Genomic DNA, 17,345 nt, shown 5'->3' with positions numbered 1-17,345 from the left:
AGGCCTCCCCGTCCCCACCCAGCCCCCTCTAACCTGCCTCCACAATACTGTAATTTTGGTTGAATCACTTTTGGTGTCTGTGCTCTGATCACGTACAACCACACAGAACTGCCAAGCCCCTTACTCCCCACCTAGGCCAGCTACTTCCCAAGTGCACAACGGCAGCGTCTTTCCACCTGCCCGTGCTGTGTGACTGCCATGGACCATACGTGCACGTCAGAGACCACTGAGCACGTACACACCCAGTCCTCTCCTGGGGACCCTGGCTGGGGAACCCTCTACTCCTTCCCAAGGTCAGGTCAGCTGCCTGGTCTTAGCGCACAGTCTCCCCAGCCTCCATCTAGCCCCACGGGGCCACTGTGCAGCTGGGCGCAGGGTCTACGGGGCTCACCAGGCCTTGGCCCACCAGCCTGCAGAACAGCCTGGAGGGAGACAAAGCCCAGCCATGTGCCCCTAAATACCACCTGCCTTCCTCTGAAAGCACCTTATCGCCCCTGCTCTGGATTCCTTCCTTCCTTTTATTTATTTATTTTTCTTGCAGCAAGTAAATGCACTCCCTCTGAGCTCACCCCCAGCGCCTTTGTGAAGTTCATTTTTTTTTTTTTTTTTTGAGACGGGGTCTTGCTAAGCTGCTGAGGCTGGCCTTAAACTTGCCACCCTCCTGCCTCAGCCTCCTGAGCTGCTGAGGGAAGGCCCGGCTGGCCTGAAGGAGGGCCGTTTCAGGCCTAGGGCGCCTCCTTGCTGCCTAGGACCCGCCCGTGTTCTGATGTTCCTCGTCCTTCCACCATGAGTGTGAGGGCCACCCTTGCCCAACTTCCCCTGCACACGCTTCACTAGCTCACCTGGCCTCTGCTCTCCTCCAAGGACCCCGTGGGCTTTCCACCCCCACATCAACTGGTCTTCCTCCTGCACACGTCCTTCCCAGACTCCCCACCCCCTGCCACCAACGTCTGGTACAGGCTGGAAAGCCAGGCACCCAGGCTGCAGAGGGACAGGCCGGGCACCATGGTGCTGCTGGCACTGCGGGTGCCCATGGCGTGCTCTGGCAGCCCCGGGAGAAGCTCTTCGGTGCTTTCTCGTCTCCTGAGTGTGGGTCCCATGGCATCTGCTGCTCCAGTCCAAGGCAGAGCTCTGCCAGCTGCCAGCCCCTGGAATCCTGAAACCTCTCATGGCTGGCTGGCGGCACTGCCCTGCTGCCGCTCTGCCTGTGACACTGAGCACAGTGGCTATGGCTGACAGCCAGGGCCATCAGGCAAGTCACCCAGCTGTACTGACATGGTGTCCAGGGGAAGGGCAGCAGTGCCCCTCACAGGCTAGTGCTGGGACCAGCGATGCCAAGCACAGGCTGAAGACCAGGCAGGCACACCTAGGTGTGCCACGCTGGCCCGCTGCTAATGCCACAGACCCAGGAAGTGGGTTTCCGATGGCCCTGGCTGGCAAGCAGCTGCCCCAACCCCACACCTGCCGTCCCCACATCCTGCTGAAAGGCGAGATACCCCTCCTGACAGGCCCCCAGCTTGTCATGGCACCTGCTGGGTGTGTGTGGCCACCAGCTCCCCTCCACTGCAGACAGCAGGACGGTGTGGCTGACACCCGCCTCCCCACCACGCTCTGTGGCCAGGTGAGCCTGGGCCTGCTGAGAATGTGCAGACAAGTGCCTCTTGTCCAGCTTGTCAGCAGCAGCTTGGGGGTGGCGCAAGGCCACACCAGGCATGTTCTCACAGATGCCTAGTCATAATCCCAAAGAAACCACCAGGGACTCACCTGGGCCTCTCCCAGAGAGGGACCCAGTTCTAGGCAGATGATGCGACAAGGTCACCCAAAGGTCAACCCTGAAGCCCAGGGCAGGCCACTTGGACTGGAGCTGGTAGACGCAAGTGGAGGGCAGCAGCCCTGCAGGCCCGCCCCGCCCAGCAGCCCGGCACTACCTTGTTGAGCTCCTCGATCCTGCGGATCAGATATGGGTTGCTGGAGGAGTTCTCGAAGTAGACGTAGTCTGCAAGAGATGGAGCGAGCGTCACCTGTGGCCGACCCCAGGACCCTGTCCCACGCACCTGTGGCCTGCCTAACCTCCCACCACAATCAGAATCTCCTGCCCAGGTGCCCAGGCCTCATGCAGCCCGCCTGGCACAGGAGCCCTGCCCTGCTACCTCAGGGCGAGCACACAGGGAGCAGAGGGCGCACCGCCAGGCCGCCCAGGAGGCGACCGACACCACCTGCCCAACAGGTGGTGCAGGACCAGAACTCAGCCAGCAGTGTCTACCCAGCGTGCTGGTGCCAACGCTTAGCGTTCAGGCCTCCTGGGAGAGGCTGTGGGGACCAGCTTCCCTGCACGGCCTAGCTCTGGTGCTGCCCCATGACCCCGTCCAGATGGGTGTGTCCCCACAGACCATCTCAGCACAGGGGTGCTCCGGCCTTGCCAGCTCCCCCAAAAACCACACAGAATGTGTGCCAGGGCCTCCCAGGCTGTGGCAGGCACAGAAATGGGGCAGTCACCCCTAAACCATGGCATCAGCCTCACCCAAGCTCAGCGTCCAGGACTGTGACACTGAAGGTGCCAGCAGCCTGGGACCCCTGAAGTCAGGCCTCTCACTGACTCCACACACAGAGTGCCAATGTGTTCTGGGGGCCAGAGGTCAGCTGGGGGGCCAGAGGTCAGCAGGAGGCCTCTTTGCCACCGCCAGGCCCCAGGTCCTGGAGCAGCCCAGCTGAGTTCTGCCATCCCATGCGCCCCCCCCCCCCCCAGGGCTGACCAAGAGGACATCTCAGCTGCAATCAGCCCAAATGCCCACAAATGGGAAGCAGCAGCCACGGAGGACCAGCACAGATGAGCCTGGCCACTTCAGCCACTGGCCGGGAACTGCACATTGGCACCTACTGGAGGCCACGAGAATGGGCACACACCCCTGCACACCAGGTGCTGCCCCCACCACTCCACAGAGCCAGATGTGGCTGGTGCTCAGGGCACAGCGCCACGGTGAGCAGCAGCCAGATGCGGGGCTGCAGAGAGGGGCCCGGGCGGGAAGGGTCTGCACTTAGACTGCGCCCTGCTGGTCCACCCACAAAGGTAACCAAGTTCGCCTAATCATGCACTCGGCTGATGTCATCACCCGTAGGTTACATTTTGACAAAAGTGGATTTTTTAAAAAGGGTCTCAAAGCAATAATCTTCCATTCTTGTAAATCAGATACAGAACAGATCATAAACTGGGCAGGACAGTTCAGGCCTATAATCCTACCACTTGGGGGCTGGGGAGAAAGGAGGATTGCAAGTTTGAGGCCAGCCTCAGCAATTTAAGGAGACCCTGCCCCAAATAAGAAAATATTTTTTTTAAAAAGGGGGCTGGGGCATAGCTGGGTGGTAGACCACCTTGGGTTCAATCCTCAGAACCGAAGACTTTACTACGGTTGAACACTGACGGAGAGGGGAGTCACTCGGTGGAGAGGGTGGGCAGCAGGCCATGTCTGCTTGGTGGGCAGTGCCCACACAGGACGGCCACCACGGAAGGCCACTCGGAAAGGATGTGACACATGGGGCACCAGGTAGAGAGCAGAGGTGGTCCCCACCTCAACAGGAGTGACGTCATGGGGCGGGACTGTGGTGACGCGATCACACACTTTGCCAGAGCAGAACTGTGGACACCTGATAAGAGTGAGCAGCACTGGGGGCAGACACTGTGCTTTAGCAGTGGAAAGGACAGGAAGGCAGGAGGCTGGGCGCAGGACAAAGGGCCTCAGAGTGGTCGCAAGGACCAGCAGGGCTTGGCTAGCTCTAAGACAGAAGGCAAGGGCTGCAGACCACATCCAATGGGCACTCCAGCCACTCCTGCCATCGCCTGGGCATGCCAGCAGGCACCCAGGGTACAGCGAAAGCCCCCCGGGCAGAGGCAGGACGACACCTGAAACAGCCCACCATGTGCCACGGACTTGCAGCAAACCAGGATCCCCAGGTGCTTCTGAGAACCCCACAGCCCACGCCATGCACACCAGGGGAAGATGAGTCAGAAGGGAGCCGCGTCCTGCGCAAGGACAGGGGCCTGCAGAGCAGCCGCTGAACCCACACAAGGAGCTGCAAGCCACAGGCACGAGGGTCCAGGGAGACACCAGCCCTGCTTCCAAGTGGCTGATCAATACTCAGAGACTGCAAAGGCCTAGGGCAGCACTCAGCAGACCAGAGCAACCAGGCACGCTGGCCCAGACTGGCCCAGAGCTGCCACGCTCCCTCCGTGCTGCACAGCGCCCCACCACTGGGGGACCTGGTGAGGCAGTCTGTGATCCCAACACCCAACACTGCCAGACGACTGGACCATGGCATGGGTTTAGCCAAGTCCCACACCCTTCAGGACAAGCTCACAAAGGACACTGCCGAGCGCCCAGCAAACACCGATTCCCAAAGCTACTGGGCTCTGACCATAGTGGTGCCAAACACCCGCCTCTGGAAGCCATCCACACTGGAGCATGAGACACCAGGTGCCACCGCACGGAAGGGCAGACACAGCAGGACACGCAGCTCTTACCTGACAGAAGTCCACAGCACTGACACACCAGACTCAGTGTTCCATAAAGTGCCCGCTGACAGGCAAAAACCGCAGGCCACAGGCACCCCACACTTTGCAGGCATGCAACCGGCCCTTCTGCTCCGCAAGTCCCAGTACCATCACCTGTCACCCAAGCAGGTCCACCGAGGCCGGCTGAGTGAGCACAGACATGTGCACCATTCCAGAAGCTCCCGATCGCACGTGGACCCTTCAGTCAACAGGCAGGCAGCACCAGCAGGGCCTGTGGCCCCACTAGTAGCCCGCGCCACCCCTCCTGAGGCAGCTGCTCCTGGCGATGCATGCTCAGAGCAACCAGGTACTGGCCCAGACGTACAGAGGCCAGCTCTTCCGCACAGCCCCTTCAGCAACTGCTCGGCCAGCAAACGAGCACCCTGGACTCCATTACACCTTCATTTTCTTCTTCTGAAGCTTCAATGCTCTGCCTTAAGCCTTCTCCTTTTTCTAGTTGGGACCGTACTGTCAAGATACCGTATCCTCCGCACAGCAACCGCGTCCTCAGGTGACAGAGGCTCTGCCATCAGAGGGACAACCAACGACAACCAGGCCACTGCACCCTACAACCAGGGTTCTGCACCCAGCCTTCTCGCCACCGCAGCTAGGTGTCAGCACACAACCCAGGTGCACTGGACATGCTGAGCCACAGCTGGGCCGGCATGCCCTTGAGCAGCTGGGCACAGTGATGCCGTGGTGGTGCTATGACAGACTGGGGAACAGCCAGCCACGGTGGCACTCGGGAGGCTGAGGAAGGATCACAAACTCAAGCTCTGCCTGGGAAGCTCAGCAGGACCCCGTCTCAAAATACAAATGAAAAAGGGGGCTGGGGACATGACTCAGTGGTGGAGCTTGCCTGGTGCCCACAGGGCCCTGGGCTCCAGCCCCAGCATTATCCCTGTCCCCAGCTTGTGGCACTCAGCTCCTCGAGACTTCGGAACCTCCCAAGTGCACTGCAGCTTGGGGCTGGGAGGTGGTGGGACCTCCAGGAGGTGGGCCAGTGGGGCAGGCCTGCCAAGAGGAGGGTGGGGCCCAGTCTCTTCCTCACAACCACTCCCAGTCACCCCGAGGTGAGTGGGTTCTGCTCCACCACCTGCTCTTGAGAAACTGTGTCACCTCAAGACCAAAGGCAACCAGGTCCAGCAGCCATGGGCTGAGACTAGAAGCAGAAGCCACAACAGACCTTTGTCTATGTGATCTGCCAGGTATCTGCTAGTGATGGAAGGCTGGCACAGTGCGCCAGGGAGGTGTGGCTGGGGCCTTGGCGGGGTCAGATCTGAGGGTCAGGACTTCCACCCATCTGCCCCCAGCTCCAGGGAGGGGAGAGGGGCTGAAGACTGAGGGGCCACCCATGGCCAGCGCACTGGATCCTGCCTGCACGCTAGAGCCTCCGGAGAGACCCAAGGGTCTGGGTTGGGGAAACTCCTGTCACTGAATCAGGAGGTGTCAGGAGGGTGGCGTGCCTGAGGCAGGGGACCTGCACCTTTCCTATAGCCTCTTCTGAAAGCGGGTGATGACTTCACAGTAACCCACCCAACAGAGAGAGTCCCCAGCTCTGGGAGCCGCACCAGGGCTACAGGTCACAGGCCACCTGGTAGGGCCCAGCCCTCGACCTGTGGGTCTCCAGGTGAACGGCGCCAGAACCTGGTTTAACTGCAGGAGCCCCAGCTGGTGTCCCCTGGAAAACTGGCTGCAGGCAGGGGAGCCCCACTGGCTGCTGACCAGAGCTGAAGCTTTGTGGGCCGAGCTGCCAGCTATGGCTCAGGAGAGCCACAGGCTCTCGTGCGGCCATGAGCATGGCCGTGCTCCAATGAAACCTCATTTATGGGCACTGGAATGTGAATTTCACGTGATCTGCACATGTCATGAGTATTCTCTTATTTTTTCTCAACCACTTAAACGTGAACAAGCCATTCTCGGCTCGGGAGCACACACAGGGCACAGTCTGCCCCTGCTGCGGCTCAGCACATCCGAGGTGGCCACCTCCCCGGACACAGCTGCAGCACCAACCAGCACAACCCCACTGGTTTACTGGCTTTCATTACTGTGGAAATCGACAAGCCAATTTTACCTTCCTAAGGGAAGGTCAAGAAAGGAGAGCGGGTCACCATATTCTGAAAGGAAGAGCACACCAAGTCCAAGCCTTGGGAGGCTGCGGCAGCAGAGCAGGTACACTGCACAAGTCGAGGCAGAGGGCGGACGGCAGAATCTGCAGCCGGCGCCAGCATGCTGGGAGGACCACAACCCAACCTATGGCAATGGGACAAAGGACACTTGCATGCAAAAACAGACCCTTACCTTACCCTCACGCAGAAGCTACCTTGAAATGGATAATAAACTAAAAAGCAAAACTTGAAACCAGGAAATTCTGCAGTAGAACAATAAAGTCTCTGTGACCTTAGGTTAAGCAGGCTTCTTAGTTGTACAACATGTGCAATTTCAGTCCACTGAATAAGTACTGAAGCCTAGAATATAAAACAAACTCTCAGGGGCTGGGGTGCAGCTCAGGTGAAGTGTTTGCCAACCTGGAGGAGGCCCGGTTCAATCCCCAGCACCACAAAAATACAAAAATAACAAAAAATTCTCACAACACTTATGCGAGCCAGCAGAACACTGTGGCTGGAACAGGGTGACCTGTCAGCTCTGGGGTCCTTCAGTTGCCACTCAGCCCTGACCCAGGTGGCACACTCACCCAGCAGAAGAGCCCGCATCCATGCAAAACTCCAGGCACGGACGTTCACAGCAGCCACGCTTGGAACTGCCACAGACTGGAAGACTGGAAATCACCAAAATGTCCATGGACTGATACAGGTAAACCCACGCACAATAGAAATGGAGAAGAGGGAGTCGACCACGGCAAACAGGTGATTCTCACCTGCAGATGCTGTGTGGAAGCAGCTCAAAGGGTAGCGCCATCTGCAGGACAGTGTGAGGCATAGCTTCAGGATCAGAGCACAGAGGAGGGGTTACAGGATGGGGTCGGCTGTCGGCCAATGGTACCAGGGAAACGTGTGGGGTCGCAGAAATGGTGTGAAGGTCTGTGGCATTACCAAGATGTGTGTACCCGTCAAAAACTGCAGACCAGGGCTGGGAGTGGTGGCGTGCACCTTCGTCCCAGTTACCCAGAAGGCTGAGGCGGGATCAGTCAAGCCCAGGAGCTCTGGGCCAGTCCAGGCAACACAGCGCAGCCACAATACCCCATTTCAGCACAGGGGTAGGGTAGGGGTGTGCACGCATGAGAGGGCTGCAGCAAAGCACATCACAGGGCACCAGCCTTCAAACTAAAAGCATACACAAGACCCAGTTCTGATCTACCAGGCCACGATGAGGCTGATTTACAGACACAGACCTGCTGCTCCCCAGGAGACAGGCGTAGCCCTGCAAGCCCCCAGGTCCACTGTCATGAGGCAACTCACCCATCTTTGTCTAATAGCATCCTTGTTCCCAGATACCAAACACAAACGACAGTACCACCCCTCACACCCAGGAAGTGCACCAGACCACCTGCAGGTCATGGATTGGATGTTGATGCAAAAACAGACCCTCACCCTACCCTGGCTCGGGAGCACACACAAGGCGCAGGAGGGAAGAAGTCCAAGAAGAGGCAGAGACCCACCCTGACTGCAGGGCGCATGGCCAACAGAGGGCCTTGAACACTGCTAACCCCACTGCTAACACTCACCAACACCACAGAGCCGCAACCCTGCACACAGGGCCACTCGGAACAAAGTCCCAAGACGGCACAAACAGCACTGAGCAGACTGGGAAGAACCAGTTCACGGGACCCACAGGGAAGGTGGCACCTCAAACATCCAAGCAGGAGCCTTACAACTTACCTACTGGCAAGCACCTTCACAGCCCTGCCAACAATGCAGACAGTCCTGGGGTCACAGGTGAAGAATGGAAGTTAAGTCCAAGAGGAGACAGAGACCCACTCTGACTGTAGGGTCAGGCACAGGCTGTGTAAGTGTCCTAAGCACATCTGCTGAAGGGGAGAACAGTTCCTCCCCAGGAGAGCTGCAGGAAGCACCCTGATCTCCCTGAAGGCCTCCAGGGGCAACAGTACAGGATCCCAACGCTGACCGCTCGGACAGCCCCTGAGGCTCACCTGCAAGTGAGTGTCGTCTCCATCAGGAGCATACCCACCATGCCAGTGTCTCCTCAGGTCTTCAGGACAGTGGCTGCCCTCTCACTCCTGTTTTGTTTTTTGGCACTTGGGATTGAACCCAGGGCACATTTCCACTGAGTCACATCCCTAGCCCTTTTTGTTTTATTTTTTCTATTCTGAGACAGGGTCTTGCTAAGCTGCTAGAAGTTGTGCAAGGACCTTGGCCTGCAAACCCCTCCCAGCCCAGTCACAGCAGGAACCCTCACAAGGACCCTGGGGGCCACTGGGCATCTCTGCACTGAGCTCCAGGAGCCCTGCTGGGTATGAGCATACCCAGCCACTGCACACCTCAGAGCCATGTAGGGAAGGTCCAGTGGGCACCATCAGGCTCAGGGTGCCACTTAGGCCTTGTTCCTGAGAGCAGCCGACCAGGATCCCCTGGCAGAGCTGCCTCTCATCACCAGCAACAGCAGGGCCCAAAGGCACGAGGCCAGATTACAGGCGATCTCACCCCCACAGTGGAGGCTGCTAAGCGCTTCTAAGCAGGGACGTGAGCAGATCAGATCTGTTCCTTGGAGACTCATCTCCCCAGCAGGCCATCAGCTGCACAGCAGGGACAAGAGGGAGGGCCAGAGAGGGGCTGCCCGGAACCCAGCCACAGGCAAGAAGGGGGAGCCCCTGTGCAGGACATTGCCCTGACACATCAGACCCAGGACTCAGCAGCATCCCATGGGCGTGAAAAGCCCCCATTGTGGTGGTGCCTCCAGGGGGACCAGGGAGCCTTGGACACTAGCAAGCAGAGCTCACAGGCACTAGAACTCCATGCCAAAGGCCAGCCCAGAAAGAAGGATGGGGGCCTCAGCTGGCCACAGCCCTCCCCAGGCCCGCTCCTGCAGCAGTGTGGAAGCACCCCAGCACTGTCTGCTGTACACAGCTGGCAGGGGTCCCACAGACAGCTCTGTGGCTGCACGGAGAGCCTCTGTCGGTGCCACTCACACGGGCAGCTTGCAGGGTGGGAGACTCCTGTAGGGAAGCAAGGAAAGGAATTTTCTGAAATCTTCAATCCCTAAGAGAAGGATGCTGGGGTACCAGGCAGGGCCTGGGCTGGGCCAAGTCAGAGGCCCCAGGACAGGTAGCTCTTGGGGAGCGGAAGCAAGAGTCCAGAGCAGGTCCTATCTGAAACCCTGTCAGGAGCACCGAGTTCAGCTGGAGGCAACGCACAGAGGAGGGGGTCCAGCCCCTCCCTGGTGAGTAATGCCATGACATCCAGCCAGTGGGGTGACCTTGGGGGCAACTGCAGATAGGTGCCCGGGAGCCTAAACCCCCAAAAGCCTATTTGGGGGTGGAGCAGCAGCAGGCCCGGCTTCAGGTGTGACAGCTTTTTCTGAACCACTTGCTCCACCTTCCCTAAGCCACGGCATCCTTTTGTTAAATGTTAAATGCTGCTAGGCCAAGTTTCTCTCAAAACAATTAGGAGGCCCAAAAGAAGACCCCAGGGCTACTCCCACCAGGCCAGGAGTGGTCAGCAGGTGAGGCGGCCCAGGGCAGGACTCTTGGGGGCTTCAAACCATACCTGACCAGTAAGACCCCAGAGGCCTCCCCACAGGCTGGGAGTAAAGGGCTACTGTCCAGACACTCTGCCTCCACCCTCTCCAAGGACAATCTAGGGCCCCAGCCTGTGGCTGGACTCTGGGACCCCTGCCCTGTGGCCTACACTATCAGGGGAGAAGATGGCAGGACCCAAGGGCCTCTTCAGCCCCCACAGCAGCCATGTGCTGGGAGGACCCCAGACATCAGGATGTGGCGTGGCCCCGTAAGCCCAGGGCACAGGCACTGCCCTTCAGGAGTCTGGAATTCTCATCCCTGGGAACATATTAGTCAAAAGTTTAAAACATAAAAGACACCAGAGCTGGGGGTGGCTGCTGGCATGCACGAGGCCCTGGGCCCCATCCCCAGCACCACAACAGAAAAAATAAAAACAATGAACCAAAAAACAAAAGAAGTGTTTCTGACAATGTGATAAATACCTAACACCACAAATGGAAACCTCAGGGAGCAGAAGCAGGAGGTCAGGCTCAGGCTGGCAAAACTGCCCTGAGAACACTCAGCGGGACGGGCCAGTCTGAAGCACGCAAAGCCCACAGGTTATTGGTTTTCTGTCACCTTCTACAAGAGCAGTAAAACAAAAATCAAAAAGCCATCCATAAAGACTGGGTGTTAACTTCTTGTAATCAAAGAAAAAACTCCAGAGAAGACAGTAACAGCCCTTCAAGGAGAAAAACCTGGACAGAAGCAGCTGGAGGTGCAGGGGTTGGGGGCACGTGGGGGCAGGCTCTTCAGCCCTGAGGAACCACCCAAGGTTCTGAGTTATACAGAGGAAAGAAACACATGCAGCTCCCCAGGGAGCCTGGCTTCTCAGGAGAGGCAGCCTCAGGAGCAGAGGTCCTGCAACCTGATGGCCACAAGCGCCAACAGAAGGCCTCTGTCATGCCAGCCACTTCCCAGGGAAGAAACGGGCCACATCCCTTCCTAGGCTGACCACTTCATCCAGCAGTCAGCTGGCATGCAGCTGTGGCTGCCACACATCCACCCTGCCCAGCCCACCCTGGCAGGGGTCGGACTGCCCACCAGGTAGAAGGCAGGACATCCAGAGCTGCCTGCCAGCTAGAATGACCCATGTGACACCTGGGACACACTTACAGTAGGGCATGGTTGCTGCACCTACACAGGCCCCTCGACATGGAGGTCCGCAAGAGAAGACCCAGGGCAAGCCCCGTCCCAGACTTGGTCCCTGCCAGCTGCTCCCCTAGGCCACAGCAGGCTGCCCAGAAGGCCAAAGCCCAGGCAGCAATGGACGCAACTGAGGCCTAACTCAGGGATGGGGGATGCAGCTTCCTCCCCACTAGGAGGACTCAGGCACCCAGCAAGCAGCACAGGGCAAGGCCCCGCTGACACCCAGGGGAGGTACCAGGGGTCCTGTCCAGAAACCTGGGGTCCATGTGATTGCCTCTACAGGGGCCAACAAGTGGAAGGGGAGCCCACAGACATGCCTGCTGAGCACAGCCTCATGGCAGGCCCCAGAGGCTGGGCAGCTCCCACAGTGGACGGCACAGCACATCTGGCAGCACAGCCAGGGCCATGGTCCATGCCAGGCAGCAGAGTGTCCCACGGAGGGACAGCGATCCTGACCTTTCCCTGCTCCTCAGTACAGAAACAGGAAACAAGATAGCCTTTGCCAGGCAGCATGGCTCAGGTCCAGTCCTCAGTCCATGGGACCCCAGGCTCAGAATGGACTCCTGGCTGAGAAAGGCTGGCCAGTGAGGTTCCAGACGGGCCAGGGCCAGACTCACAGACAGGCCAGATAGGGTCCTGCAACAGACTCCAAAACCTGTTCAGGGACCCAAGAAGTCTCACTTCTGGGAATGTGGCAAGACAGGACCTGGCTTTGGGCAGTCACATTATGTCCACATGGGGGCCAGGCACTCCCCAGGGGAACCACCACAAGGCACAGAAGGACAAAGAGACAGATCCTCTCATACCAGGAGGAAATGGAGGCAGAGGCCCAAACCCAAATCACAGGCAGGCCAGCCTGAGCACCAAGCAGGCCCGCAGCTACAGGGGCCTGAGCCAGAGTCCAGGCTCCCTCCCCCAGCCTGAGTAGGGGCAGGGAAAGCTCCGAGCAGTGGTGGGCCGGGGCAGAGGGCCCTGCTGGCGCCCCCAGGCACGAGCATCTCCCAGCCAAGGGCTGGTAGTCTGGCGCTGCCTCGACCCCATCTCCTCCTGTAGGCCGGGTCCAGGAGCAGTGCCTCTGCCGTCAGCCACTCTTCTCCTTACCAGATGCAGAGATCAGATCCTTACCATGATGCAGAGACCACAGCAAGAACTGTGAACTCAGAGGGATGGGGGCCAGAACAATAGGGGCCCTTCACAGATGAGGAAGAACCTTCCAGATGGGGGGACTAGAGGCAAGACTTGGGTGAGAACCCCCCAGGGGCCTCATCTCAGGCAGGAAAGGGTCTGCATTACAAAACACGGTCCAAGGGGATGCATCAAGCTACAGGACCACCAGAAGCCAGGCAGAGCTGGATGCTACTGCACAGGGAGGAAAGCTGGGGCCTCAGTGGTGAGGCCCTCCTGCCCACTCCCTCACAGGGCCCAGGTAGCACCATGTAGAGATGACCTGACCTATCTGTGTCCACTCAGGACCTGGCAAGAAGCAAAGGTGTGAGGACAAGAGAGAGGTAGGCTGACATTCCTGGGGAGGGGAGGAAGGCCCCCAGCTCCTACTGAGGTTGGACACTCATCCAGGCCAGGGGACAGTGCTTGGCTGCTGTGCCCAAAGCCAGAGTAGGCCTGGGTGGACTGCACTCAGTGGACACAGTGGAAATGGAGCACCCTGAGTACTCAGGGATCAGGCAGATGGAGGGAAACATGGTACCTCCTTGCTGTCCCAGCTGTGACACAGGTGAAAACCACCATGCAGGTGGGGAAGGGGCAGAGGCCTGGGGAGGCATAATCCCACTGCCTGGTGACCAAGGGAGGGGTCTGAGTCCAGACAGGGATAGGTACTGTGGAATAGATGGAGTGTCAGCAGGGGCCAACTGTGTGCAAGGCCACTGCCTCTTTCCTGTGAGAGCACCAGCTGTGGACAAGCCCAGGGCTCCACTCAGCACCCAAGAACACACCCCCACACACCCGCCAGAGTCCCCCAAGCCAGAGGCTTCCGGGGCCCAGGCAGCAGGGAAACTGGCCCCAGGAGGAAGACCCCAAGACCTCAGCCCAGTGGCGACCTCCTACCTCTCCCCAAGGCTTGCAAAATGCCTTCCTGTTGGAATGGGGCGAGCAGGAGACCGAGTAGAGTTTGGGGTGACTCAGAGGGTACTTGGGATGATGGCTCCCTGCCGATGGCCAGCCCCCTAGAGAGCCCCGCTGGGGAAAGCTCCTGGGCTTCGGTGCAGAGGGCTCTGGGCAGGAACGCGGCCCGCTTCAGCGGGACTCGGGGTCCCAGCAGCAGGAGCCAGCGCTGCGCGGCCCCTCGGAAACCCCACACGCCCCAGACCCCCAAACTCCTGCTCCCAGGAGGGCGGCCAGCGCCTCTGAGGCCACGTGCTCCGGCTCGGCGGCTGCAGCCGGCCGCAGCCCGGGGCCCACCGACCCCCGGGAAGCTCCTGGTCTCCAGCGCCGGCCCCGAGGGCCACCCGGCCCCCAACAGGTGGGCACGGCCCGCTGCCCGCCCGGTTCGCCACCGCGGCGCCCGGCCGGACCAGCCCGCGGACGGGGCCATTTTGGGGCGAGCCAGGCGGGGGCCGGCGGCGGGCGGCGGGCGGCGGGGGAGGGGCGGCGGCCGCGCGCATGGAGGCCGCGGCGGGGCCTTACCTCCGACCCTGTACATGTTGGCGGCCATGTCCGGGCCGGCGGCGGCGGGGCCGCGGGCGGGCGGGCGCGGGGCGCGGGCGGGCGGCCGGGCGGGCGCGGGCCGGGGCCGGGGCCGGGGCGGGGGCGGGCGCGGGGGCCGCCGGCGGGCGTTTAAAGGGGCCGCGCTGCTCCGCCGCCGCCGCCGCCGCCGCCTCCGAGGCCGCCGAGGCCGCGCAGGGACGGGAGGGCCGCGGCGCGGGCGGGAGAGGAAGAGGAGGAGCGGCCGCGGGCGGCGGGGAGGGGCCTCGGGCGCCGCCGCCCACCGCGCGGGCCGTTATCCGACCCCGCGCCGCGCCGGCCCGCGCGCCCCTGCCCGCCTGGCCTCTCCGCAGCCCGGCGGCCGGCCGCGCGCCCCTGCCCGGCGGCCCCTCGGCGGCCCGGGTGGCCCTCCCGCGGCGCCTTCTGCCCTGCGGGCCCCCTGAACATCGCCAGGTGGCTGTCGCGCGCGCCCCTGCCCAGCCGGCCTCTTGGCGTCCCCGGATGGCCCTTCCGCACGCCCCTGTCCGGGTGGGCCCTTTCCACATCCCTAGGTGGAGCACCCTGGGGCCTCCATGCCTGAGCCCTTCTTGTACCCCCAGGTGGATCTTACCCAGGCCCTCTGAGGCAGCCCCTCAGGGATCCTCTTGGTACTTTAGCCCTCCAGGCATTCCCAACACCCTCCCTGAGTAGCCCACCTATCCTGGAGCACAGCCGTCCAGCCTGACCCCAGCACTTTCCTCCCAGGGCTAACTCTGCCACCCAATATCAGGGGGTTTGTGTCCTGCTGTTCATCTTCCAGCCCCTAAGGCCATCTCTGGACTTCAGTAACTGTTTTCCGGCCCCCCAGGGGCATGTTCCTGAGCTAGGGAGGCCTTCCCAAACTGTGGCCTGGTGAAAAGTCCAAAGGAAGGAAGGGTCTTGTGCCTAGGACCCCCTGCTGCAGGCCCCAGATGAGGCTGAACCCCAGCAAGGATAGAGTGCCTGGGGGCAGTTCCTCTGGAGGCAGAGGGGCACCTCACACTTTCCAGCTCATCTCAGAATTCTCAGCTGTGTTGATTTTTGAGCATTACTAAAGCTTGAGGAGAGTATCTTGCCCAGATACCACCCCCAAGGGCTGAAGACAGGAGGTGGTCCCAAATGACAATAATCATGGTTCCTTCCAAACCATGTGGGGGAGGTGAGGCAGGTATCTGGGGGCTGGAGGTTGGTCTAAAGAACCCTGTGGTGCTGCCCAGGTTACCTGGACAGTGAAGGTCTGTGGCTGCAGGGAGACCATGTTCAGTTTGAAGGGCAACCCTATGGGACACCCTGGGAAGTACAGGGTGTCTCTCAGAAGAGAGCCCTGGGCCACCATGCAGGATTTGGGCAGGTGGCCCAGGCCAGTGCACTGCAATCTCCCAGCACACACAGTCTCCCTGCATGATGCTGGGAGTCTAGGCGGGAAACCAATAGGAGTGCTGAGACCAAAGCCAGGAAGGGTCCAAGAGAGGTTCTGCCACAGTTGTGTGCTAAGAATGGAGTTGGAACTACCAGAGCTTGCTGTGAAGGGCTTCCAGGGAGAGTGGAGGGGTTCAGGACCCCAAGGTGCTTCCTTTTGTGTTTGATGGTGATTGATGTGCAGAGTGAAAGAGAAATATAGGTACAAGAGGGCAGGTGATGATCCACAGGCTGTGTCTCCAAAAAAGGATAAGATGGAATGGGGGTCTCCCTCCCTCCCCACAGGCCTACGCCTCACACTCTTCCATAGCATAAGATTTCCTTCTACCAATTCCAGAATAATAGACCAAAAAAGTTAGAATTACCCAACAATGCCTAAGCAGCTGTCAGCCATGGAGAGAACATGGAAACATCACTCTCCGTACCTCTGCATTTGCCTCCATCCCAAACAGGACAGGCTTCAATAAAACAATCACATCCTACAGGTGCCTGCTGAGGAATATGATTTCCCTCTCCTAGTGTGGGGGTGGACAAGAAAAACATGGCCATCAGAGCTCAGGGCCCATTTCTCAGGAGGTACCCAAATGAATTCCAAACCAGCCCCACCAGGCCTAAGACACACTCCTCACACAGCAGAATGATGCTTAGGAAGCCTCAGAAGAGGCACAGGGTCCAGCTGCTACAGGCCAGCTCACTCTGCCTTCCTCTCTCCAGATGAAAGGTGAATGGACAATTGCCTGCCCTCAACCTAGCTCAGAGACAGCCAGAAGATCTCAGGACTAAAGAATTAAAACATCTGGTAGCAAAGCAAATAGACATTCAAGCGAGGAGAGTGGCTTGTGCAGAGAGCAGGCATGCTGGCTCAGGAAGGGGCCTGCTGACATGTGAGGAAATTCAACAGAAACACTAGAGGGAGGGAGGGTCAGGTAGGTGGAAAACCTGGCAGAGCAGAAAGTGCACCTGAAGGTTGGGGACCCAGCACAGGAGTGCTCTACATATTAGGACCCTAATGAGTAACCAGGTCCAACAAAGAGGAGCCCAGAAATCTGCTGACCAGACAGCACAATGCGAGGAAGATTTAAGAGCCAAGGAACATAAGAAGGGTTCACATCACACCTCAGTAGAGTAAGTCAGAAGCAGTCAGGGTAGAACATCAGATTGCTAAGGGAATAACATTTCCAGGTCATTTCAGGGCAAGTCAAGCAGTTAAAGCAACTGACTCAGCTGTTATTTTCTGAATACATACTTTTAAGCTACAGACCACTCTCAATGCTGGAGGGTAAGGACATAAAGTCTCAGCCCTGGAGAGCTGACAGTCTAGCAGCAGGCTGAAGACACGTGGTATATAATGTCTTGTGATAAGTGTTTTTGAGACAAAATGGTGAGGGTACAGATTCAGGATCAGGACAGAGAGGGGCACTCTTCAACTCAGGAGTCAGCAAAGGAGAACCTATGCAGGTGGGCAGGGGCCCAGAGGACACTTGGCAGGGACACATCCCTGTGCAGGATCCTTTGGGACCTGGGGGATTTGGCCTTTGCTTCTGTGATCTGATCGTTGCTCAGAAGGATCCCTGAGGCTGCACAAGGCACTGGGTTCTGGAGGTAGATGAGTTTCAAAGAGCCTGCAAGAAAGTCTCCTTGGAATAACAGTAGAGCCTTCTCAGGAAAGGCCACAGCATGTTCCAGAAAATCAGAGTGTCATGAATCACACTTAGACCTGTTATTTGTCTTGCCTGTCACTAAACTTCAACAATTAATGGAACCCCCTTCCCCCTAGGAAAAGTGTATCACCAACAAGGACAAAAAAAATCATATTTGCCTCTGTTTTTCCCAGAAGCATTTTCAAAGTTTGAAGAC

General features: G+C 59.1%; 1 protein-coding gene across 5 annotated transcripts in view; it reads right to left on the bottom strand.

Moving 5' to 3' along the window:
* The window catches only part of MTA1 (metastasis associated 1), a 35,978-nt gene extending 21,825 nt beyond the window's left edge, over positions 1-14,153 (bottom strand). For 3 of the 5 annotated variants that reach the window (XR_014021316.1, XM_081288665.1, XM_081288667.1), the window contains exons 1-2: positions 14,034-14,153; positions 1,929-1,996 (exon numbers count right to left, since the gene is read on the bottom strand). Coding sequence is in view for 4 of the 5 variants with exons in the window: in XM_081288665.1 (XP_081144791.1) it covers positions 1,929-1,996; positions 14,034-14,061 (96 nt within the window). In the remaining variant the exon portion in view is untranslated. Of the gene's footprint in view, positions 1-1,928; positions 1,997-7,241; positions 7,364-7,424; positions 7,449-14,033 lie in introns of those variants that run through there. The other 2 variants (XM_081288666.1, XM_081288664.1) reach the window with 2 other exon arrangements.
* Between the last annotated feature and the right edge of the window lie 3,192 nt (positions 14,154-17,345).

The sequence above is a fragment of the Spermophilus citellus genome (genome assembly GCF_964194105.1).
Source record: "Spermophilus citellus genome assembly, chromosome: 4".
Lineage (NCBI taxonomy): Eukaryota > Metazoa > Chordata > Mammalia > Rodentia > Sciuridae > Spermophilus > Spermophilus citellus.
This window is presented reverse-complemented; position numbering and strand designations above follow the sequence as displayed.